Genomic DNA, 27590 nt, shown 5'->3' with positions numbered 1-27590 from the left:
AGCTTCATCTGTATATACAGCTGCTCCCCATCGCTTGCATTACTGCCTGAGCTCCGTGTCCTGTCAGATCAGCAGTGGCATTAGATTCTCATAGGAGCATAAACCCTACTGTGAACTGTGCATGCAAGGGATCTAGATTGCCCGCTCCTTATGAGAATCTAACGCCTGATGATCACTGTCACTGTCTCCAGATGGGTCACTGTCTCCCGTCACTCCCAGATGGGATTGTCTAGTTGTGGGAAAAGAAGCTCAGGGCTCCTACTGATTCTACATTACGGTGAGTTGTATAATTATTTAATTACATATTACAATGTTAATAATAATAGAAATAAAGTGCACAATATATGTAATGTGGTTGAATCATCACAAAATCACCCCCAGCCCCCAGTCTGTGGAAACGCTGTCTTCCACGAAACTGGTCCCTGATGCCAAAAAGGTTGGGGACTGCTGCTCTAGCGTATTCCACAGAAGCAAGCCATGTTTCTGCTGTTGTCAAGCTGGTACAGAAACTCTGTAATATTAAAAGTGCAATAAAAATACAAAAATAAAAGCCCTTATTATCAAGGCTATAGGTCTCAGATTTAATCAACTCCAGCTAAACATTAATATACTGCAGGCCCTAGCAATCTTCTATTACCCAGAGGCCCTCCCTGATAGAAGCAAGGAACCACATGGTCAGATAAAGATAGTATCTAAAATCACATATCATTTGAGATTTACTTCCTTGAGAAATGTCCTTATTATTATTCAAATAAAGGTTAATTTTATTTAAATTTATTTAGATCAAATTTTAGATATGTGACATGAAAAATGAGAAAATTAAAGAAACACAAGGCTAAGGGTAAATATTAATTCCTGGTGTTATTTTTCTTTTTCTTTTTTCATAAAGTCTATCAAGCAGTCATGAGTACTTAGGACTGCAGATGAGAATGTCAGCTACCCATCAAAATATGTTGTCTCCTTTTCCATAGAATTAGTATTGTAGCTGGAAATGTGACTGCTTACCTAGTGTATACCCTACACTTCGTTGGAGTTAGAGATGGCCATCTGACCAAATGCTCACCAGTGCAATGTGAGAACTCTTGCATACCACTTCCAGGTCTGGGCTTAAGGCCCTTGACATGCTTCCTCCATAAAAACTCAGACATGGAGAAGACCTGGCTTCTACCAAAAACATGATGATTAATAGCCTAGGGGATGGCAGATAAATGAGAGGGAAGGAATGAGGATCCCTGAACAATGCCATGAGACAGATCTGCTCTGACCATCCAGGCTGCTCATGCTGGTGGTGATGAGAGAAAGAAATAAACTTTGTTCTTTAACCCAAATGCACTGTCAGGTCTCTTTGTTCAAATAGTTTAGCCCTCACCGTAATGAATATATCACATAACACTCCGATAAGCACAAAGCCCTCCAAAAAAGAATCTGATTTTCAAAGAAATCCTCTCCTGCTGGAGCACTGTGTGACTGAGGAAGAGTGAGAAAGCTGATGAGCATTCTAGGGGGATGCAGAGCAGTGTACAACTTTAACAAAAGGGAAAAGGGCAGCTCTGAGTCCTTCAGAACATGAAGTTCATGCAGATTTGCAGGGAAACATTTGCCTAAAACAAGAAAGGATTGATTGAAGATATACAGACAGCCACAATTAAACAAATCTCAATTAAGACAAGCAGTTAAAAAAGGGAAATTTGACCTGATACAGTAAAGAGGGTAAGTCGCTTGAAATTTAAGAGTTCTATCATGCTGGCTGTGTGATCTTGGATATTAACTAAACTCACTGTGGCCTTTGTTTCTTCATCTGTAAAAATGACAGATTTTGATGGAATGGACTTTTGAAAAGAATATAACCTTGTTGAGCTTAGAATATGTTAATTAGCAAATAAATGCCTATTCAAAGAACATATCCCCTAAGTCTTAATATTTTTTGGTAAACTTGGATTTTTACACGTATTTATGAGTATATATCTATATTAAAGAATCATTAGCATAGTTTTCAGTTATAAGAAGAATACTAGTAAAAACATTACACTTAAATACAGTACTGAATACCAGCTAGAACAATCAATGTCAAAATCCCTATCCTTAGAATACCACAGAAGCTCAAACTTCCAAGAAAAATATTAAAACCATCTTTGCCCTTAAGCTTTCTGTCAATCTAGACTGATCTCCTGAACCTTCATAAATAATATTAGCCTATGGTCCTCAAAAACAGAGGTGAGGCTGTTGACATGTTAATTATACTGATTATATACATTTAAACCTGTGGATGGTTTTCCAGGCTTCTGAATGTAAACAGTTAACATAAAGCAGTCCTCACTCTAATTTTTAAAATTCAAACGAAACCTACTTTATTAGAACTGATGCATGATCACTACTATAGCTAAAACCTTAATGAAAATCTGTCAATTGCAGGCACCCAACTGCCAAATTAAACATGATCTTCCCCTTCAATATCCTCCCCATGATTTATACACCAATTCTTGCCAAAGGATCACAGTTTTAAAAGCCTAACAGCAGTCCAAGGCTCACTTGGGTGATAGTTAAAATTTGAACTTTTACAGCCTTTGCAATACAGTTCACTGTAAAGAGCTGAGGTAATAGTAACGCTATGGTGATGTCAATGTTAATTCACAATTTAAAAATGAAATGTCAAAAGAAACCAAGAATCATTTGGAAAGGATGAATCACTAAGTAATATTTGCATTAATTATAAAAGCAGGTTTTATTTCTAAAATGTTGAAATACCAACTAAGCGTCTGGAACTAAAGGATTAGAAAAGACCAGGGAAAACCCCTTCTACCTCCCTGTTCCCCCAGCCCTTCCCCTCACTTTCCCTTGTTCAATTCTTTGCTTTTGAGGAAGGACCTTGAAGCCAAAAGGGCGATAGTAAGTTTCCAGGGGAGAAGATGGGACTAATCTCTGCATCTCTTTTCCCAGTAGTGAGGTTTCTAGGAAGATTTTCACACCATGGAAAAAGAAATAGAAAGTATAGCTAGCTAGCAACAAATAAAATAGCCAGTGAATTGCTTGTGTTTTTTCACATGAAAAACATAATGTTACAACTAGCTTAGTTCTGAACATGTGATGAGTTCTATAAAATGCCTAAAGGGTTATTTTCTGAACCTGTGTGACAATGCCGCCACTAACACCAAAGTGTAGCACATGAGCTTCTTGGTGAAGGCTGTAGGACTCAGTGGATTAACTTGAAAGCCACAGAATTGAGCCATTAAGGATGGAGTTGGGGGCATGCCTGTCCTTGTAACTGGGGAAACTTTCTAGGATCAGAGATATTCACACTTTTGACCATGACCCACTGTAAGAAAATGTATTCTTTCTATAGGATTTCATTTTAAAAAATAAAACCTTTTCGAACTCATTAAAATGATTTTAAGTTTGAAAAATAAAATTTTAGGTGCCATCCAGAGAGTACAGTTGGGAATCAGAGAGAAGTGTCTCTACTTTCAAGATTATATTCAGCCACAACAGACACCACTTAGGTGTGATTTTAATACCTCATCTTGGATAGCAATGAGGATGAAACTATAAGAAAAGGGGTGGCTTTTCATCATTTCTCTGCTGGCTAATAAACTGATAAAGAATGTGAGGAAGCCTCTTCCACAGAGGAATTTTCTGGAGGAAACAAAATACTTTGCATAAAATGTGAAACACTCAAATGAGAGTATCTTTTGATTCCGCAATTCTACCTCAGGAATTTGTACTTAAAAATTATCTGAGCAAGTGTGTAAAAAAATAAGTACAAGGATATTCACTGCAGCAAGCAACTGGAAATAATCTGTATGTCCTTTGATAACAGATTGTTTAATTATAATTATCCACATTTATAAGTTAAATATGCAACTGTTAAAAATAATACAGTATACAATATAATCTGTATACAGTAACTGGAAACTTTTACTAAGTTATATGTTTCTATATTGTAATTTTCTAACTGAATTATGTAATTAGAAACATATATTTAAATAGGAAAAAGGAGAAATTTAAATCTCTCCTGAATTTAAGGTTTGACTCTGACATCTTTAACAATTAATGACATACAGTGAATAAAACATGATAAATGAGCCAAAAACTTCTAAGCACTACTGAAATCTTCATAAGAAATACAATAGAAAAATTTCAACTTTAAAAGAGCTGTTGATTGACAACTTTCTGATATTGGCTTAGTGGTGATGAAAGAAAAGTTGATCATGGCTTAGTTACTTTTTTTTTTGAAAAGTTGATTTCTGAAAGTTTTTAAAAAGGAATCAATTTGGTGCGCTACAACATTTAGATTTGTATAAACTAATTTTCCATGTTTTAAAGCTCCTCCTTCCATTTCCACATCCATGTTTCATTTGGGTGCAATGTGATCAATTAACATGTAGAATAGCTACCTGATATGCCAAATACATTGTGCTTGGAGCTGGTAAAGATAAGGTCCCTGTTTACAGTGGAATGTCAATCCAACAGGTATGGCAGATACATATACAACATTCAGCTAGTGAGTTCATACAAAGCTTATTAACACCGAGTATAATACACAGCAAATGTTAGCCATTTTATTAGATGGCATAATAAGCAATATATGTTTGTGGTAAATTATAAGAAGAGGAATATAGACAGCAAAAGCTTTAGACATTCTGAGAAGACTCAAGTATTTTGTTTCCCATTCTACACTTATGGGTACACTGACAATTCCCTTTCTAAGGTGGCTGGCTATGTGTCACTGCTAGATAAACTGTTTGCATTTTGCCCCCAGGGGTCATTTGGCAACGTCTGAAGACATTTTTGCCTGTCACAGCTGGATAGGTGGTCCTACTGGCATCTAGTGTATAGAGGCTACAGATGCTGCTACACATCCTATACTGCACAGAATGGCCCCTCACAATAAAGCATTATGCAACCCTAAATATCAATAACGCTGAGCATGAGAAACCCTAATGAACATCATCACATCATGACAGTGCTTTGGTTCACATGGAGAAAGAAGTAAACTTTACTGACTACCTCATGGGTAAAGAACTGTAGCTAGAACTTCACATATTTCTCTTAATTCTCACACCAATCCTGAGAACCAATGTCCCAGATAAGACACTGAAGCTGAAAGAGAGTAAGTCATTTGCTCAGGTTCATATAGTAATGCTAGCTAATCTGACCCCACAGTCTCTGGTTCTTTCAGTTGTTTAGGAGGCAGAAGTGGTTTTCCTCTTTGGCATATAACATTACTTATTTTAATATAGTATCTTTGCTTCAGGTCTCCCAAGTGTTCTGGTTAGAGCTAGTCTACCCATAGCACAGCCTGAAAAGCAGAATAGGATTCTGAAAATACACAAAATGAGTTATTCACAAGGCAATCACCTATGAAGATAAAAATACCAAACAATGTTAACTCAAGTGATAGTTCTTTTTTTAAAAAAAAATTTTCTTTGGTCTATCTCAAAAGATAGAAGGAGAATAAAGAGATTCTCCCTGAACCATGTCTATACTCACTGATGGTATGATAAAAGTATATATACTTATAATATTATATATAATTATATACATATACTTACATATTAAAACTATATATTTTATATATACTTTATATATAACATATAAATATTTTATATAATATATAATATACTTATATATGAAAACTATATGTGTATATACTTATATATTAAACTATGTCAAATGTATATAATATATATAATTTAAAACTACAGTATACTGAAATACTACCTGAATGTTTTCCTTCCTTCATTAATTTAGTCATTCACCTAAAAATATTTATGCCTACTATGCCAACAACACCAAAGTGCAAAAGAGTGATGCAGTTCCTGTACTCACAGAGCTTACGGTTGTGGTAGATTGAAATCAATGGCCACACATTTTTTTATATGCCACTCAACAAGAGGAAACATCTATTTCTCTGTGCTTTGAGTCTTGGCAGACCTACGGACATACTCTGACCAATAGGAAGAGGTAGAAGTACAAGTTCTAAACCCAGCTTATAAGAGGCCTTGCAATGATCATTCTTGCTTTCTTGGAACATTGTTACCATGCAAACAAGCCTGCACCAGCCACTGGAAAATCAAAGACCATGTGGAGCACAGACAGGCAGTCCTAGCTGAGGCTCCCTAGCACCAGCTGAGTAGCCAAAACAACTTCAGACAAACAGCAGTAGGGCACCAGCTGAGTAGCTACAAACAGTACCAGTCAAATAGCCAAAAGACCTCAGAGATTAGCCAAAGCAGGCCAGGCCAGATGAACTAGGCAGCCCACAGAATTGGAAGAAGTAATCAGTATCTTTTAATTTGCTTTGTGGTGATTCTTCTTTTTTTTAATGCAACAAAAGCAAACTAATTCAACAGTTTAGGAAGTAGGAAGGCAAATAGGCAAAAACAATGCAATATAATATGTGTCATGGGAAATGGAGTATATGTGGGGTATGGGTTAATTATCTTGGTAATTCAGTGATCACACTTTGTTAGAGTTCTAGTCAGAGCCCACTTTGTACTCATTTTTTTACTCTATTGGTTTACTCAATTCCCAACTGAACAAAAGAGGCAAGTATAGTAGCCAAAACACTGTGGTGTATACAGAAAATTAAAACTGTTAAAACTTTCAGAGTGCAAATATTAATAAATCACTGTTAGCTTTAAGCAGTGATACCTTTAAAACAAGTTAATGTTTTAAATCCCTTCACCTCTCTATCTAAAAGCAATTTCATCATTCCTGCTGCAATGAGCCCCATTTTTGACTTTCCAATTTCTGCCAATATATCATTTTCACACACATCTAGTCAGTAACCAATTTCTGTTGATTATTTTCTTCATGTTGTTTCTTGGATCTGCCCCTTCTTTCCAACATCCTAGGAGAGACCTTTATTGCTTCACCTCTGAATGACAGTAATAGGCTCTGTACTGTTCTCCCTCACTGCAGGGTTTCTTCCTCTTCAAGAATCTTTTACATTATTGCCATATTACTTATAAGATAAAGTCCAAAGACTTCAACCACTCAGCACATTACATTATTATATTAAATCATATTATAAGCATCAACTACTACTATGTCCTAATCAAAACCCTCTATGATAGATTAATCATTCAGAATGACTTGCTCATTTCCATCTTGTACATTTGTTCACAATATGCCCTGCATCCTGAAATGCCATCTTTTCTACCTCAATAGCATCCACTCTTCAAGGCTCTAGTTAAATCCAATTTCTGCCAAGAAATCCTATATTTTTCCTATAACCTATAGCTCTGTAGTCACATAATATCTATAAAACTTATATATACTGGTGATTTAACACTAGACAGCATAGTTTTACTGCAATCTAACTTTACCTATATATTTATCATCTTCTCAAATGGATAGAAGTTCCTAAAAAGTAGAGATGGGAGTTTTGCTTTTTTGTATTTGCAAATTGGAAAACACTGGTTTTTTTGTTTTTGTTTTTTAATTAATACTGCATTAATTTTAAGAAGCACTGCAATTTCAAGTTTGTCAGAATGTCAAATTCTGGTTTTAGTTATCACAGATTAACAGTTATCTGAACCTCCCTCCTTGCTATACTCAACTATGAAACCATACAAAATACCTAAAGATGTAATTTAAGACATTGGACTTCATAGGGCTATACATTATAAGGTGATTTAGGTAAATTCTAAATTCGCCCTCACTTTTTGACTGAGGACACTTTCCAAATCATGACACAGGGAGAGCCCAAAGAGAGACACCAATGGGCAGAATATCACAAAGAAAGGCTTTACACAAAAAGCAAGAGCCTCAGAAATCTACATAGGGGTCATCTCTGGTCACTGGCCAAATACCAAGCTGTGATAGTGTAGGACAAGACCCTGCAAAACCTAATAGAAAACAGTTTCTGGGCATCTAAGAGCTAAATGGAAATTCCAGACATCATATAGTGCTGAGAGACACTGAATTTGTAATAATCCAGGGTGGAAAGACATCACTGAACATTGTGAGCATTCAGTTGTGATTTCAGAAAGACCACACGATGGGAGTTAGAAACATCCTAAAATAAGGGCTACTCTAAACCTATCTTAATAAAACTAGGTGATCCACCAGTAAATTCACTGCCTGTTACAACAAAGCTCAACACGTTTTAAAGGAAGACAAAAAACCCAAACTCTCCACAATGTACAATAAACATAATGAAGCCTGCAAAGAAATAGGAAAATAAGACTGAGAAAAAAAATGACACAAATGACAAAAATAGCTAATAGCATATGGTCAATAATGTAAAGGAAAAGATGAACATAATGAGAGAACAGATAGGCAATATCAGCAAAGAAATGCATACCTTTCTTTTAAAAAAAAGAATGGAAATTTTAGAACTGAAATGAAATTTCACTAGATGGACTTAGCATATTTAACATTATAGAAGAAAGTACCAATAAACTAGAAGAAAGGTCAATAAAAACTACCCAAACTGAATTACAGAGAAAAAAAGGCAGAAAGAAGTGAACACAGCTTCAGTGACCTACAGGACAATATTAAGCAGTCTTACGTATTTATAACATAGAATCCCAGAAACAGAAAAAAGACAGAAAAAATATTCAAAAAAATAACAGTTGAGAATTTTTATAAATTTGATTTTTAAAAAATCAACCCACAGATCCAAGAATCTCAAAGATCTCTCTGCTGGATAAAGACAAATAAAACCATGGTTAGGCATATTACAGCCAAACTGTTAAAAACTAATGCTAGAGAAAAAAAAATCCCAAAATAGCAAAGGACAAGAAAGGACATATTATATTTGGGGGAACAGTTGATAAGCATGATAAGCATGATGTTTCTGATGATCATTAGATACAGTACAAGCTAGAAGGCAATGTAAAGGCACCTTTACAGTGATAAAAGAAAAAAAAAAGATTGGTCCAGAATATTCAGCAAATAAATCTTTTAAAAATAAAGGTGAAATTGACATTTTCAAGTAAACAAGAGCTAAGAGTATTCATCACCAGCAGACCTGCTAAACGACATGCTAAAAAGAAGTTCTTCATGCTGAAGGGAAATGATAGACACTTGGACCTGTATGAAAGAATAAAAAGCATCAATAATGATAAATATGTGAGTAAGCAGAAGACTTTTATTTCTTCTTTCTTAATTTCCTAAACAGACGATTGACTGTTCACAGCAAAACAAGACAATATATTTTGTAGTTTATAACATATAAAGAAGTAAAATGTATAACAATAACAGCACAGAAGGACAAACAGAAGTATAACATTGTCAAGTTCTCACATTAATTAGAGACTCAAAGATGCATATTGTAATAAACAAATACTTTTCTAAAGTGGTAAAGTAACCACTTTAGAAAATAACCAATGAAGGAGATAAAATGGAATTTAAAACACTAAACTTGATTTATTCAAAGGATGGCAGGAAAGGAGAAAAAAAAGAATAAAGAACAGATAGCACAAATAGATAATTAATTACCAAGATGAGAGACTTAAACCCAACATACCAGTAATAATATTACATGGAACTGGACTGAACTCATCTAGAAGACAGAGATGATCAGACTGGATTTTTAAAAAACAAGATTAAAGTATATGCTTTTCATAAGAATTATACTTTAATATTAAAGACACAGATAGTTTAAATGTATGAAGATGGTACACTGGGCTAGTTATATCATGCAAATGCTAAATATAAGAAAAGCAGGCTACATTCTAAAATATCAGATAAAGTAGACTTCAAGAGAATAAACATTACCAGGGACAAAGAGGAACACTGCATATAAGAATCAAAGGGCCAACTCATCAAAGAAAAACAATGATCTTACTGTGTTCGCACCTATTAACAAAGCTTCAAAATACATGAAGCAAAAAAGTGGCAGAACTAATGGAAAAAATGACAAATCCACAATTACAGTTAAGATTTTTAACATTCCTCTCTCGGTAATTGATCAAAGCAAATCAACAGAGTGTCAGGAAATGTCTTAGTCTGTCAATGCTGCTATAACAGAATAGCTGAGACTGGGTAATTTATAAAGAGCCCAGGTTTATTTCTCACAGTTCTGGCAATGGGAAGCCCAAGATCAAGGCACCAGCATTTGGTATCTGGTGAGGGATGCATCCTCTAGAGGGGAGGAATGCTGTGTCCGCAACTGGCAGAGGGCGGAAAGGCAAGAGGAGACAAATTTCCTCCAGCAAGCCCTTTTAAAAGGGCACCTAATCCCATCACTTCTTACAGGCTCTACCTTTTCCTACCATCACATTGGTCATCCTGTTTCAACACCTGAATTTGGTGAGGACACATTCAAACCATGGTAGGAAAGATATAGAAGGCTTAGGAACAAAACTGTCAATCAAAAGAACCTAGTGTATGTCTACAACACCCCACGGAATGATTTTAGAGTCCACATTATTATTATTATTATTTTCTTTTTTTTTTGAGATGGAGTCTCGCTCTGTCACCCAGGCTGGAGTGCAGTGGCGCCATCTTGGCTCACTGCAGGCTCTGCCTCCTGGGTTCACGCTATTCTCCTGCCTCAGCCTCCTGAGTAGCTGGGACTACAGGCGCCCACCACAACGCCTGGCTAATTTTTTGTATTTTTTTAGTAGAGATGGGGTTTCACCGTGTGAGCCAGGATGGTCTCGATCTCCTGACCTCATGATTTGCCTGCCTCGGCCTCCCAAAGTGCTAGGATTACAGCCGTGAGCCACCGCGCCCGGCCCAGAGTCCACATTATTTTTAAATACACACGGAATATTCACGAAGATAGACCACATCCTGAGCCATAAAATAAGTCTCAATAAATTTCAAAGAATTGAAAGCATGCGGAATATGTTATCTAAATACAGTGGAATTAAATCAGAAACCAGTGATAGAAAAATATCCCCAAAAAATCCTGAAATGTATATAATTAAACAAAACTGTTAAATTGGGGGAGAAAAAAGTGCCTCTTAGAATCAATAGAGTGTAGAATACATAACCTCACCCCCCTGAAAGAAGCATCTAAATTATTGCTGTATCATATTCACTACAATCATGGGGGACAGGGATTTTCTTAGAGAAGTGATTAGAATGCATTCCAACGTGTTCCATAAGAAAGAAATTTTTGCCTATGGTTGTCTTCTTAATCATAGCTCACTGAAATTCATAAGATCAAAAGATGTTTTGGGCATTTTAAAATTATATTGTAATTAAGAGTAATTTATATCATACTCAAGTAAAATTTATTTTTATTAATACTATGTTAGGACAAACTCTGCCAAGAATAACTTGTAGAGCTAGAGAAGTTCTCTAAGGATTATAATAAGTTAGATAAAACCTTAAATGTTATAATTAAAGTCACTCCTGAGATATTGCTGCCTACCATTTCCACATAAAAACTGCTTCAATACCTCTGTTCATGGTGTGAGGTCTTTCATTCAGATGGCATTATAAAGGGACTTGACATACTGGACTTTGTTCTGACCTTTTGCGTCTACATTTCTAATGCTACAGTTTTCTTCTTCCCTAAAAACATAGTATCACAGAATTTTAATTTTGATATATAGCCTCTGCCTTGAGTACCATTTTGGAATATTCATATTTTCAGACTGAGGAAGAAGTAGACCTCATGCATTATGAATTAGAGATTAGTATTCTTTTGTTCAAATACAGAGAAACTGATCCAGTTCTCTTGAATCTGAATATGACTTTAGATTTTTATTCTATTAATCCTCAAAAATCCATAAAAATATGTCCTTTATGTTTTAAAAGAAAAAGAGTCATTATGTGAACCAGCAATGTTTGGTCCTATGAACATGGGTACAATCACCCTGGAGGGACAAAGGGTTCCTTTGAAGAAATAATCACGGCGAAGGCCTTCCGATTACACATACACAAATATAATAATTTGCAAGCCATCAAAATCAGGCTCCATGAAGCCCTTGCTACACTGACCACTCATACAGATAAACGCTTTAACATATACATGGCTGGGTGTGGTGGCTCACACCTATAATCCCAGCACTTTGGGAGGTCCAGGTATTTGGGGACAAGCCTTGGCAACATAGGGAGACCCCATCTCTACAAAAATTTTAAAAAGTAAAATAAAATTAAAATTTTGCCAGGTGTGGTGGTGCATGCCTGTAGTCCCACCTACTTGGGTGGCTGAGGTGGGAAGATAGCTTGGGACCAGGAGGTCGAGGCTGCAGTGAGCCATGATTGCGCCACTGCATTCCAGCCTGTGTGACAGAGCGACACCACATCTCAAAACAAACAAACAAAACAAAACAAAACAACACACATACAGATGTCAATGTATAAACTGAGTGGGGAGAAATAGGTGAACTATACCTCTCTCTTCTATGTCTGATAACATCAGATGTGAATACTTCTTTCTCCCATGTCTCTGTCAGTGACCCTGGCTACTTGGTATTAAGCAAAATATTTACTTTTACATTCATAAGTAATAAGTAAATGAGAATGTAATCTGTTTTATATTTTTTACTAACAACTGAGGAAAAACAGTATTTTGTTTAGTGAGGAATATCTGAAATGAACTGACCTTAGAGCCCAACTGACACAGCAGAGTTCCCGCTGGTGTGAAGCTCATTATTGGCACCTTGGAATAATGAATTCATTCAGTCAACGCTCCATTGTCTATGTGGATATATATGAGTCACAGAATTGACATACATATAATCCAAAAGTTGTTCGTGAAATCTTTTAAATGACAGTGGAGGGAAGGGGTCCTAACTAAGAAAGGGCAGATAGGATGCTTTTGCAGTGCTGCCAGTGTTCTATTTCTTGACCACCCACTAGGTTAAACGTGTTCACCTTGAGATAAATCACTAAAGTTGCAGCATTAATATTTGTGTACTTTTTTAGCTATGGGATTCTTCAACTTAAAAAAGGCTAATGTAAAAAGAAAGTTTCTTTTTCTATTTTTTTTTTCCTTTTTTGAGACAGTCTTGCTTTGTTGCCTAGACTGGACTGCAGTGGCACAATCGCTGCTCACTGAAGCCTCAACCTCCCAGGCTCAAGTGAACCTCCTACCTCGGCCTCCTGAAGAGCTGGGACCACAGGCATGTGCCACCATGCCCAGCTAATTTTTAAATTTTTTGTAGAGACTGGGGTCTCGCTATTTTGTCCATGCTGGTCTCAAATTCCTGGGTTTAAGCAATCCTCCCTTCTCGGCCTCCCGAAGTACTGGGATTACAGATATGGGCCACTACGCCCAGCAAGAAAATTTTAAAAACTGAAAAGACTACATGATTTAAGCTCCATGAATTTCTGGATTTCTGTCTTGTTTGGCACTGTGTGCCTTGTCCTTAGAACTGTGTCTGGCACATAGAAAGGACTCAACATATATTCAAATAAATCACTGTTAAAGAAATAAAACCCTACTTATGTTAATCAGCTTGATTTAATCATTTCACAATGCATATGTATATCAAAACATCATCTTGTGTACCATAAACATATATAATTTCTGTCAACTGTACTATACTAAAGCTGGAGGTCAAAAAAAGGAAGGAAAAAATAATAAAAAAATAAAAATCACACTATGCGAAGATGGAAGAGCTTCTATAAACAAGCAATGCTTCCCCTACTCCACCCCTCCTCATCTCCAATCCTGCTTTTTAAAGGCTGACTTTTTAACACTCTTTTTCTTTTTAGTTTACCTGGTGGTTCTTTTCATATCTCCAAGATATGCTTCTGTCTTTTTTCTTGATGTAGGACGTTGTGTTCCTTCTAGGAAGGAACAGAGGAGGATTCAGCTCATACTACCACCACCTCCCCTTCTTCTCCCTCCAAATATAGTTATAATTAGTGAGACCTTGAATCAATCTAGCATTTAAATATTAAACTTTACATTCAATTTTTGTCTCAAGTTTCCCATAAATTTCTTTGGAGAAATATGAATGCGAGAGACTGAATAATAATGAAAAAATGCAACACCAGAAACATCTGGATTTGAGAAAGAACCTACACTGAGACCAAAAATTATGACTTATTATCGACAAAATGGGCAGTTCCTCATATTATCATACTGATAATCAAGAATTGGCTTGGTACTTACTCACATGCATTTTTCTTAAGTTGACCTATCTTGATATGGCAAGAAAATCTGAAGTCTTCCAATTAATACAATTACATCAAAGAAACACATAATTTTAGAGAGAGATGCTCATTTTGTCAAACCTCATTTTTTTTACAGAACAAAAATAAGACTCAGAGAAGTTAATTAACTTGCTCAGAGCCACACAGTTAATTGGCAGCACTGTCTCTTGATATCTTGTTCGGTATTTACTTATTCAGCAAACACACCAGGTGCTGTGCAAATAAAAAGTAAATAAGATGAACTCCTTGCCCTCAAGATGTTTCTTTTCTAGGACCCATAGGAATTCAGGAGAACACAGAATGGGGGCACATAACTCTTTATGGAAAGGGGAGGGAGAAAACAGAAAGGCAAGTGAGAGAAATGGTGATGCTCAAACCAGGCCTAAGGGTTTAGAAGTTAGCAGGATGGCTAGGAAAGAAAAGGCACTTCTCATACAGGGAGGGCATAAGCAAAGACATTCAAAGTCAGAAACTGTGGATAGGAAACTGAAAGTCGGTGTGGAGGATTTGAGATTAGGGGATGGTTGGGGAACACGGGAGGGAGTAAGGGGGTGAGGTGTGCGAGAATCAGCTTGTGAAGACAACTGGGATTCACTGCAGAGACATGATCCGATTTACACTTTAGAAAGCTGACCATTATGCGAAATGAACGATGGGTTAGAAGCAGGAGACAATGCAAAAATAAAATCTAGAAATTCAACGAGGAAGGGATGGATTCTGGAGATGAGGAGGCTGCCTTGATAGAACTTGGTGACTGACTGAAGAAGAAAGCTGAATGTATAAGAAGGGCTTCTAGATTTCTGGCATGAGAAATCTACTGAATGGACCCTAACAGGCTAACAACCGCATTCCCTAATGTGCTGGGGATACCAATCTGTGCAAAGGGGTGGGGATCAAGGATGATGAGAAATTTAATATTGGCATATAGATGTGAAGATACTTAAGTGCCTCAGCAATAAAATCATTTCTGTGGCTTGCCTTGAATGACTGGACTCCTACAGTTCAACAGATACTCAGTAAATATAGCACAATTACTCCAAAAGTCATCTATTTCAACACAGGATTGAACTACCTCTCTAAGCAACTTGGATTGACTCCTATTTGGCTATTACAGAAGACTTTCTAAGAGAAATGGGATACTTCCCCACCCATCATAAAAAAAGAATTGTAACTGCAGGGTAAATGATTATGTAATGGTTTAAAATAGGAAATATTTTTAAAGTTTCTAAGGATTGCTTTTTAAATTTGGTTAAATGTCTTAAATGGGAAATCGAGTAAATATATAAAGAGACACCATAAAGACATTATCTCAAATTAACGCTATGATATGGTATGAGAGCGAGTAAATGCATTTGACTATTGTTGGACTGCTGTGCTTTTGATTTTAATTTCCCAGGTACTTATATTTGCTTGATTGCAACTGACTTCTAAAGTGTTTTTTCATAATGTGGTGAAAATGTCCATTCTTACCAGTTTAGCAAAAATATGATAATCCATTATGAAATGTCTGCCAAAAGGTTCTATCCAAGGGCAATCTCTCTTACTTCTTTCATTATGACCCTCCATGAGATGAGATATACAATTTATCTCATTGTATTTCTCAACCATGACATATATGATTTGTCCTTTTATTTATAATTCTCATTCACTTTCTAGATTATTCTATCTTCACATTCAAGTCGATAACAAAGTTTAAGTCTTAATTTTATAGAGGACTCTTCCCCCTAAATCTTTATGCTTTCATTATCCTTTGCTTTGACCAATCTTTCAAAAGACTCAGGTTTAAAATCACATACACATATACAAACGATGCTTGACCTATGCACCTTATCATGTATTAGCAGTATAATAAATGAATGCATTAAATGAATAGGGTAGAGAAATGGCTATATTTTTGGTTCATTTTAAGCCATCTCCTCTGAAAAGTAGTTCCCCAGGTTTTTTGCTTGGTTTGAAATTAGCAGTATGAACACACTAAAAATTTTTTTCCTATTTCCTAGATTCTATATTCAGTTTTCAGTTTTGATTTTATGTAAATCAATTGCTGATTTAAGTACTTTCCTGACTATCCAACTGAGCAAAAAATTAAGTGTAATTTAATTTTAATTCTTAACATTGCTTTCAACTTCTAATTTCCTCTACATAAATAGCCACCCACACATGCTTCTTCCATCATTCCACATCATCATCATTTTAATTTTATAAATCATGAAGGTTCTTGTATTATATGTAGATGCTATAAATTGTACGGTATTCTCCTCTGGCCTCATTACCAAGTCCATACCCCATTTAAAAGAAAAAGACACTGAAGGTTATAGATCAAGTCTTAACAGTCAAACACCAATACATGTTTAAGCCTTACAAAATAAGCCTATACTTAAGAACTGGTAGACAAAGAGGTTCTTCAAATATCAATAAAAAATGATTTGGGAATTTGTGTTAAAACATCCAAAAATAGTTATTTTCTCATTCCTAAAATTCTTGTCATGGAAGACATATTTTCTAAGACAATTAAGTAACCTATTTTCACTATTTAAATGAACTGCAGGCTTGGGCTTAGAACCAATAAATAGGTTGATTAGGGAGTCTGTCATCACTTTTATGTTTTCTTTTTTACATACTTGTTATATGGTAGAATTGACGTCTGGGATAAAGAGGGATAGGTGTGCCCTAACACTGAAATATGGTATAGTATTTTCAGTCCAAATGACATGATAAATAATAAAAATAATTTTTTGAAATAACTGCTTTTAACAAATAAAAGTCATTAAAAACAAATTGCTTTTTAAAATGGGACATTATAGAGGTATGCTCAACTTTATGCAGGTCTTATACTTTCTTTAGTTCAAGTTAGTGAAAAGTAAATCCTAGAAATATTAGTGAGCCTTATTTATCAAAAAGGTTCACCTTGGCAAGCTAGGTGGCTCACGCCTGTAATCCCGGCACTTTGGGAGGCTGAGGTGGGTGGATCACTTGAGGTCAGGAGTTTGAGACCAGCCTGGCCAACAGAGCAAAATCCCATCTCTACTGAAAAAAAAAAAAAATTACAAAAAAATTACAAAAAAAAGGTTCATCTCAAAGAAAAATCTAATAGCTTTATTTTCCAATATGAAATGCATGAATTGTCCATACATTTCTACTAGTAGCATAAGGATTATAACAAAGTTAGAGCCTTGTTTGTTTTGTTTATGCTTCTCTTCATGCCCAGAAGCTGCAGACTGAACTCGTAAGGGAACACACAAAAATTTATCTTTTTCTGGAAGCCATCTCATGGGGAAGTCACAGGCAGAGTGCTTGGATTATTTTATTATTTTAACAAACACTGCCACTATTAATCTTCGGAGTACTTTTCAACAATGACGGCTTTACAGTGCAATTGTTATAGATGTTAACATTTAATTTCTTCCTCAGTTTGCTGGCAACAACAAAAAATATTATATATACATATTTGTAACTAATATATATTAAATATAATTATATATATATTAGTTACAAATATGTATTTATACATATATCATTATATTTAATATACATATTAGTTACAAATATGTATATATATAACCTTTTTTGTTGTTGCCATATCTATATATGTAACTAATATATATCAGTATATTTAATATACACATTAGTTACATATATATGTAACTAACTTTTAACTTAATTTTTAAACTTGAATGTTTGTTGTGAGTGATGTGAGGGGAGATCAGGGTCAGAACCAGAACTAAGTGGCAGCAAAGCAGAATGAACTGAAGTGAGCAGCGCTCAATAAAATGGTTGTTTTCCCACAGGACTGCATTAGGGTTCCCAGGGGGCACAATGACACTAGGACAGGGAGTATTGGCATTTTGCTCTTTTCTAGTCTAAATGGTATATTTCATTTAAAAAACTGTGTCCACAAAAAAATAAATGGTTCAATTCAGAAATTCAAGGCCAACTTTTAAAAAATGCTACAACTGAAAAATAATGAACAAACTCTGCTAGGATGAGGCCCCAGCTTCTATAGTGTTGGAAAAATCATTAAAGTATGAAAGTGGAAAGTACAGTAAACCCTGCTAACTGCCTGCTTGTTCCTGAGGTTTGCCATCTAGTAACTTTTAACAGTCACAGATTTATGGGTGATAGGTGTTTAATTCTAGAGGTAACATAACAAAATAACATTTTGTTTTAACTTTTTGGTTGATTAATTTAGATAAGCGTTAACAATTCTTAGATTACCAAGCAGTGCTTGTAGCATTGTTTCTTTTTTGGAGGTATTAGTATTTGATATTACAGTTTCAATGGAGTGTACAGAAATTCTAACTTCACCAAAAAATTACATTTTTCAATTTTACAAGCACCTTTTATCATTCCAATTACTTTATAATCTTGCTCTGGTGCCTCTAAAACTTTGAAACTAAAGGCATTTTTTTTCTAATTCATAAATGCCTCTTTCAGAACGAAATGTTCCCCTTTTGGAAGGCACCAGATACTTTTTAATAAATTATTTGTTCTAGTAAACTTCAAGTGGTCTTTAGATAAGATTTCTGTAATATCTAAGACACAAGGACTATTTTGTGCTCCTTTCTTTCCAGAAGGCAAAGCAAAATAATGTAATTTTTGTTCCTTATAGAAGATGGCTGTCCATTTAAAAAAAAATTTTGTAACAACTTCATATCATTCATTCATTTAACAGTTAATGATTGCTTACTATGTACCAACAAGTACAATGCTAAGCATCAGATATTTCTTTCGTCAGTATTGATTAGATATTATTTCTTTTTAGTTAAATTAGAGTATTTGATTCTCTCAAACAGCTTTTCCTTTCTTTTTATTTCATTTTTTATAATTTTGGCTATTTTAAAGAATAAATTCTTTTCTAAAGCTTAAGCAGTCAAAATTTGTCACAGTTTAAACTAATAGGATCCATAGATGAACTCAAGTCTGTTGATATCTACTGAAGGCATGGGTCAAAATAAAAGCTATTTTAAGGTTTCTGGATTAATGGTGAAAGATGAATGAAAAATAATAAGGCAATTTGTAATGGATAATTAAACCAAATATATCATTATTCTAATTTCAAAAACAGGCAATAAATTAAAACAGATGAAATTTGTATTACTGATAATTAATTCTGTTTGTTACTACAGAAAATATGACACAATAAAAACTGTTTTCTTTTTAAAATGTAAAATGCACTATTTTTATTATTACTACTCTAAATTAAACAAATATTTTCATCCATAATCTATCTTCTGAGATTTCTATAATCTTTAACAAATCACATCTTATGTGACTCTTATTCTGTACAGAACTGTCAGGCTTTAAATTATTTGAGGTGTAGCAATGCAATTTGCACAACTTATTTTCTAAACTGTTGGCTGATCTTCAAGGCCAGGTCAACAACCTCCGGAAATGTAAAAGACAGTATATTAATTTGCACCCAGGAACAACCCCTAATACAGCAGAGACCAAAGGTATGAAGCAATTTCATCATCATTAAAAGAATGTTACTACTTTTTTCTCTTTTTTTCTTCTAAAAGTGAGGCACTGGATACTAATTAATGAAATACTACAAAGATAAAAGGCTTGGTTATGTTACCAGAACTATTAACTGTCCAAATTATGTGGTTTCGAATATTAATCTTTTTTGATTAAAAAAATTCACAGTCAAGGAGCCAAACTGACTTGCAGGACTATGCCAAAACGTTCAAACCTTTCTCCCTGAGGCTGAGTACCTTCAGTTCTTCCAAACTGTCTGTCTCCAAAGTAGTGACAAAATTCAAAGAGATATCATATGCTCTTGATGGTTTATTGCTGACCTCTAAGAACACTACAAGTGAGTTCAGTATTTATGGGAGGTGCAAGAGTGCAAATGAGAACTAATTCCAGAGCAGAGTAAATTGCTCCAGTATGGTCTACTGTTTACCAAGACGTAGTCATCAATTAATGCTGATTAGACACAAATGTAGATGTAGGAGCAGAACATCTTAACATATCCTCTAGCACTAACTTCTATTTTTCCTTCTCCTTCTCTTCTAATATAACAATCCCACTACTGTAGACAATTCACCTTGTAAACAGAAAACCAACAGACCAACCGAATAAAACAAACTTCCTACTAAAAGTAAGAAAATTAATGAGAAATTTTGCATAGACATCCATTCCTGTTAATGTGATTTCTGATCGATCTGTGGACTAGAAGAGCATAATCTGAGAATTTACTCTATTGGTTATACAACAGTACTGTGCATTTCCAGATACACTTCCTACTGCAGTCAGTTCTATACTCAGAATAGTACATCTACTAAGACCCGAAGATGCAAAAGATGACATTTTGAGTACTTCATCAAAAATCCATACAGCAACTCAGATACAATTATTTTACTGTTTGAAAATATCGACTACTTTTCTTACTTCTCCCAAGTTCAAACCAATTGAAGGTTATGAAGTAACCACTTCCCCCCAGAAGCCAGAACTTTCACCTCTTCTGAACAGAGAAATACCTCTCATAAATTAGGTAAAAATAAGGTCTTGCTGATGGAATGATAGTCCAACATTCATGTAGCTGCCAATTCCCTATCTAGACCTCGTATCTACCACAATGAGCAATCCCTGAAAGTCAAGGTAGTAACTTACTTAATCAATTATCTGCAAGTCTAAAAGTGTAGTTAAAACAACCTGCATAAATATTAGTTTCTCAAACTACTTCAATTTGTTTCCAGGAACAGTAACAACAGAAATGTAAGGAATATAATCACTAAATCTAAAATTCTGCCTATTTCAGTTAATTGTGCTTTAATCAACTCAATCAACACAGATCTTGTTTAAGAGGTAGAGTAAAAAGGAAGTGCAAAGATCAAAGCAATGCTTACAAAGGGGAAGGACTATTCTTGTATGTATACCCCCAGTATTTACTATCTGGGTTTGAAAAACACGGGCATTTACTCAGCACAAGTGAGTGCCAATGCCTAACATAAGAATGAAATTTCAGCAAAAAGATAATAGATTTTCACATCACCACCAACCCCTAAAAGGATTATACTACCTTCTTTAAAAAGTCTCAAAGAGTTTAGAAGTGGTTTGCTTTTCACTGCAAGCAGCTTTTCGGTTCCAGTAGTAAATGTACATATAACGTGTGTTCCTTTGTGTTCAAGTTTGTCCCGTAGGCTGCAGCCCAGGAAGACATTTTATCTAAACAAGCAGGGGAGGGCATTTAGGAATTGCAGGTGTATCAATATGGATGAATAATCTCAGATTCCAAGTCTCCGTTAATCGTACATGTTCTTTCCATTTTAGCAATTCAATTAAATCATGAATGTAAAATTCTACAGGAAACAAATCTTTTTATTTCCTGTCTTCCCAAGTTTATAAACTCAAAAAAGTACATTGCTTCAAATTTAAATACATACATTTAAATACATAATTCCTACAGTGCCTCAAACAGTAAAAGGATTCATCTCTAGAAAGCACAATATTAAAATCAGAAAAACAACATACTTCAGTTTTAAGTTTCCCTTTTAAAGTTTTAACAAACACGAATGCAGTTTAAACTGCTTGACAATATTCAGTTGTGGGATTCTGCTAGAAAAAAATTATTCAATATCTTGACCCTAACCTTTACTATTTACTAAAGATCACCAGTATGTAGAATATTTTGATGCCAGAGCTATTAAATGTTTTAGTAATACCATAAGCATTTTTTCAGATTATGAGCTTTATAAAAAAATCTTTGAGTTAAATATGGTTATTTCATAAACTGTAATGCTGAAAACCTCTACTTAACAAAGTCCATGAACATGTCTTAAATCTTGATAATTAAATCCTGTATCATTAAGTCCCATTTGAGTTTCAGGATAAACCAGCCAGTCAGGGCAAACATTCCCTGGTGTCTGTTTTTAAGGACCATAGAAAAACTTGCATTTAGGATAGGCCTTGTTTTTACATTATTTTTGTTTCAGCGGTCATGCATAATGCATGGTGGCACTGTCCAAGAGTTTTACATAATCAAGTCTAAAAAGTGCTCTAAGTATCCAAGTAGGTAATTTATCTTCTCTCTCAAATGCCAGGCCCCGGAGGATCAGAATCAAGTCCTATAGCAGGTGACTATATCGTGTGTGTGTGTGTGTGTGTGTGTGTGTGTGTGTGTGTGCGCGCGCGCACGGAGGGGGGGAGGGGGGAGAGAGAGAGAGACAGAGAAAGAGCCAGGTTTCTTTTAGAAGTAGGAGAGGGATGAATAGACTCTCCTATTCAATTCTGGGGAGCTGGGGAGGGCTTTCCCAGCCAAGAGGACTGACAAGCACTTCTGCTTTCATTTCATGGAACGCCCTTAGGTGAAATCTGGTTCTGCACTGCACCAACCACCTTCCCTCTCTCCTCCGCGCCGCAGCGCACTCCAACCTTCTCACCATCCCCCAGGTGGGGCTGGGGTTGGGGATTTTAAAAGTTTGTAAGAGTTCCCCTCCGGTTCGCGTTCCCGCCCCGCGGAGGGACGTGAAGAGAAATGACCGCCGGGCGGCCGCGGCCCTTCGGCCGACTAGCCCCTGCGAGGTCCGGATGTGTCTTTCCCCGCTGTCGCTAATCCCATGTGCCTCTCAGCTACTGTCAACCTCCTCCCACGGTCTAGCCCAGCGGTTAGCGCAGGAATGAGGAAGTCCGAGTGGGGCTGGAGGGGGTGCGGAGGGCTGGGCGGCAGGACTTGGGCCACGCGTCCCCTGCCGGGCCCCCACTCGCCCGAGTTTGGCTTACCCGGGTGGCGAGTCCGCGTTCGGCCTCCTGGCGCGGGTGGGCTCTCCCTCCTGAGCGGCGCGGGCCTGCCGGCTGGAGAAGGAAGAGGCGGCGGCAGGCCGGAGCCCGGGCGGGCCCGGGTGCGGGTCGGGGCGAGCGGGAGCGCGGCGGGGCCGGGCCAGGCCAGTCAGCGCCGCGCCATGTCCGCAGCGCGGGCGGAGGGAAGCGCAGGGCGCGCGGTGGCCGGGCGGCGGCGCCGCCTTACTGGCCGGGCGGCTGCGGCCTCGGCGGCGCTGGGCTCCGGGAGCGGGGCCGGCGGCTGCGTGCAGGCCGAGGGCGGCGGCGGCTGGCGGCCCGACCGACGGGAAGGGCAGGGGAAGCTGTCAGCGCGTCGCCGGGCCGCTCCGGTGGCGAAACCTCCTCTTCCTGCCCCGGCTCGCTGGTGCACTTCTCTCTCTTTCTCTCTCGCTCACTCTCTCACTTCCTGGCTGGAAATTCCCACTGACGTCGAGAGAGCATACAGACAGACGGACACACGCGCGCACGCAGCGGGGGCGGGAGGTGGGGTCGCTGCCGGGGGTGGGGGAAGCCCGCACTTCTAGGGGCGCTGTGCGCCCCCGGCCCGGCCTTGCCGCTCGCCTCGGCTCCCGCCCCTCGGGGCCGCTTCGGGGCGCCGGGCGAGGGGCGCGCGTTAGGCGGCCTGGACGCCGCGGCCCCTGCGGGGCTCTGGCTTCCTAGCAGGGCGCTCCCGAATCCCAAGGGCTGGAGCCGGTAGGGACGCCCCCAGGAAGCGCCTGCCGGGCCCAATGGTCGGGGAACGCAGGCAGCGCGGAGGCGGCGGCGGTGGCAGTGCCGCTGATAAGAGTCATGCGGTCCATAGCCCCTAAGGGCAGGCCCGAGCAGCTGGAGGGTCGGCATGGATCCAAGCATGCCAGATATAAAAATAAAGCTCATCTGTATATTCCATTTAAGCGTGTCTCAGTTACATTCACATCTCTTCACAGATTAAACTACAATTTCGTTATCATAAACGACTTGTGCCCAGTAAAGTATAACCCTCTACTGGTTTTTGGTGCGGTCTTAAATCTCCTGGTTATAGAGCGGTTACTCAGAATGTTCATCTACAAGGCATTGTTAGGCCTTTATGATAATTACTGTGGATAGAATTATAGTGATGGTGGTAGCAGTGGTTTTGGTTCACAGCTCATAAAATACTGATCTGGCAGAGGGGAGTTTTCTTTTTCTCTGAAGAGACCGCTACTGGCACCCACTGACAGGCCTCCCAGTGGCCACCATTCACTGGCATCTGAGCTGCTTTAGTGCTGGGCACTGTATTAGGTACAGGCTGGGGATACCTTCGGGTGGATTACCTCCCCACATAAGAAAGCTTGAGCCGAAATATATATTTTAGAGCTCATTGTTTCACTACTGGGTGGAGTGACAACTGAAAGCTTAGCTTTAAAACATCAGTAATCAGGTCCTCACCAGGCAATATTGCAGTGGCATTTAGATTGCTTGTGGCATGTTCATCCTAGTCCTTTCGTGCCCACTCTCCATCCTCCTCCTCCAGTAGGTTATAAAAACCTTCTTGGTGGAGTGTTTTTCTGGAAAAAAAAAACAAAAAAACAAAAAAAACCCACCCACACAAAAACCCAGAGATCCATTTGATTGCCTATGAGATGAGCCTCCGAGGCGACCTTGGAGGCCCCAACAGTCGACCTTTAAGTGATCTCATTTAGCTCCGGGAGGCTGAGCAGCTGGAATTTAGAGGATCCATAAAGACTGAACACAATGACTTTTTAAGAAATTCTGTGAGCCGGGTGCGGTGGCTCACGCCTGTAGTCCCAGCACTTTGGGAGGCCAAGGCGGGTGGATCCCCTGAGGTCAGGAGTTTGAGACCAGCCTGACCAATATGGTGAAACCCCATCTCTACTAACAATACAAAAAAATTAGCCGGGCGTGGTGGCGGGCGCCTGTAATCCCAGCTACTCCAGAGGCTGAGGCAGGAGAATCGCTTGAACCCTGGAGGCAGAGGTTGCAGTGAGCCAAGATTGCACCACTGCACTCCAGCCTGGGCGAGACAGAGCGAGACTCTGAGAAAGAAAGAAAGAGAGAGAGAGGGAGGGAGGGAGGGAGGGAGGGAGGGAGGTGTGAGCATACACACTCTACTTTTCATTCTGCAAGGGGTGGCAGCCCCATTACCAAAAGATAGATAAATACAATTGTTATAAGAGTAGAGCCAGTGTGACATATTTGGGAGTAAAAAATGAAGAGCATTAATTACTGAAAAGGATTAAATCAAACTCCAAACTCAAAATGATTCCATAAAATGAACTTAAAATTCAGGGTAGGGTGTTGAGCAGGCATATTTTCCTGGGGCTGCTGTAAAAATTTACCACCGACTGAACAGCTTACAACGGGAATTTATTCTGTCACAGTCCTGGAGCCTAAAATTCTGAACTCAAGGTGCCATTAAGGCCATGATCCCTCTGAAGGCTCTAGGGAAGAATCCTTTGCCTCCTCCTAGCTTCTGGTAGCTCCAGCAATCCTTGCCATTCTTGGCTTGGCTGCAACACTCCATTCTGTGCCTACATTGTCACATGGTCTCCTTCCCCGTGTTTCCTTTGTGTCGCTATATTCAACTCTCCCTCACCTTTCTTTTATGAAGACACCAGTCATTGGATTTAGAGCCCACCCCAATCCAGTATTACCTCATCTTAACTTGATAACATTTGCAAAGATCCTAGTTCCAAATAAACTCATGTTCACAGGTACCTGTGGTTAGGACTTGAACATATGTTTTGGGGGTATGTAATTCCATGCAGCACAGCAGGCAAAACTATAAAAGCTTTTTGGCTTGCTGATTAACCCTCCTCCATTCCTGCTTTGTTATCCAACATTTTCTCTACACTGTACAAACCTGCTTCCGGGAATATTTCTTACAAATTCATCCATCCTAAGGTGTCAGAAGGTATTTGCCATTATCAGGCTACGAAGAGGAAAAAAATGCCTCAATGTGGAATTTCAGGCATCAATATTGTCTAAAAGACAAGTTATTTTGTGTTTGTCACTTGTCTTAATTCATTTGTGTTGCTATGGCAGAATACACAAGACTAGGTAGCTTATAATGAAAAGAGGTTTATTAGGCTCACAGTCTTCAGACTGTACAAGAAGCATGGCACCAGCATATGCGTCTGGTGAGGGCCTCAGGCTGCTTCCACTCAATGGAAGGCAAAGGCGGGTGGTGTGTGCAGAGAGATCGTATGGTGAGAGAGAGGGGAGAGATGCCAAACTTTTTAGCAACCAGCTCTCATAGGAACTAATGCAGTGAGAACTCACTCATCCTCTCCTCCTTGCAGGGAATAGCATCAATCTATTTGTGAGGGATCCACCTCCATGACCCAAACATCTCCCATTAGGCCCCACCTCCAAAATTGGGGTCACATTTCAACATGAGGTTTAGAGGAGACAAATACCCAAACCATAGCATCACTAAATCATTGAAACTACACAAATTTCCCTTCTCATGAAGGTATTTTGGAAATACCAGTGTGCAGAGAATTCTGAGGTTGAGATCTGTGTAGTGTGTTCATTGGCAATGAGAACATAGGAAAAGTATGTCTTCTTTTTAATTGCCTTTGAGTAAAGGTGACACAACACTTCTGCCCACATTCCATGGCCCCACTTAGATGCAAGAGAGCAGGGAACTACAGTTCTTCTGGTTGGTTAGGAGGTTGAAATAGGTCGGCTAAGCATATGGTTAATACCTGCTATACACGTATTCACTTATTTGGTTGTCAGTCATATAAAGTGGATCACCATTATAATCCCCATATTTACAGATGAAAAGTTGAATAATTTTCCTAAGGTTTCATAATTAGTAAATAGAAGGAGAGTCAGGATTTGAACCTAACAGATTTGGCTCCAGTGTGCATGATATTAACCACCACACTAAACTATTATCCAATGATATAAAAAGGAGCATGTAAGAGATTTTTAGAAGATGAGGTCAACAGGACCTGTTTATAGATTATATATGCAGTTTGAGTGAGAGGAAGACTCATAGATAGCTCTGAGTGTTCTAGTCTGAGTGATTAGAATAGTAACACTGTAACTGGGAAAAAATCTGTGGGGATGTAATGCATTCCCACATACCAAACATACATGTAACATGTAAACATACATATTTTAGACATGTTTAGTATGACAGATTCAGTGAGATGTCCATATGGAAATGACTAATAAATATGCAATTGAAAACTCAAGGCTGCTGCTCAGAGAGACATGGCGTTGGAAATGGAAACAACTGCAAAGATGCGATAGTTGTCAGGAGAGTGTTTCTAAAACATTAGTGGTCAAAGAGTTAGGAGACAAGGGGCTAAGTACAGGAATTTGAGGAATGACTTTATTTCTGGGGTTGGTATGAGAGAGAGATGCTTAAAAACTCCTGCAGTGCCATCAAAAGTGGGAGGAAAGCTCAGAAAGCCAGAGAAGAGAGAGTTTAAAGGGTATGAGAGCTCTCAACAGTGTCAGATACTGCAGACAGTTCCTAAAGGATGGAGAGGGGAAGAGACAGTTGACTTTGCGAATTATAAAATCCTAAGCCCGGCCTCAGGGCATGGCTGTGCAGCCAAGGGCAGAAACCAGTCTGTCTTCTGTTCACTCTGCTCGCTGTCTTGGAGGAAAAGGGAACTTTATTAACTCTCAAATAGCACTGATAGGCAGTGGCTGTGGTCTTACATGACTTTTTCAGATCTGTTTCAATATAATGAGGAAAACCAAGAACCAGGAGACTGACAAGTGGGTGGGAAATGGGG

At 38.1% G+C, this 27590-nt stretch overlaps 1 protein-coding gene across 6 annotated transcripts in view; it reads right to left on the bottom strand.

The window, feature by feature from the left end:
- NFKB1 (nuclear factor kappa B subunit 1) overlaps window positions 1–22928 on the bottom strand; it is a 115269-nt gene extending 92341 nt beyond the window's left edge. For 2 of the 6 annotated variants that reach the window (XM_016951926.4, XM_016951927.4), the window contains exons 1-2: window positions 22795–22923; window positions 13632–13701 (exon numbers count right to left, since the gene is read on the bottom strand). In XM_016951926.4, coding sequence (XP_016807415.1) covers window positions 13632–13648 — 17 coding nt within the window. In that variant the 5' untranslated portion in view covers window positions 13649–13701; window positions 22795–22923. Of the gene's footprint in view, window positions 1–13631; window positions 13702–22794 lie in introns of all 6 variants that reach the window. The other 4 variants (XM_001168718.6, XM_009448072.5, XM_063808978.1 and 1 more) reach the window with 2 other exon arrangements.
- Between the last annotated feature and the right edge of the window lie 4662 nt (window positions 22929–27590).

This window comes from Pan troglodytes, chromosome 3 (genome assembly GCF_028858775.2).
Source record: "Pan troglodytes isolate AG18354 chromosome 3, NHGRI_mPanTro3-v2.0_pri, whole genome shotgun sequence".
Classification (NCBI taxonomy): Eukaryota; Metazoa; Chordata; class Mammalia; order Primates; family Hominidae; genus Pan; species Pan troglodytes.
This window is presented reverse-complemented; position numbering and strand designations above follow the sequence as displayed.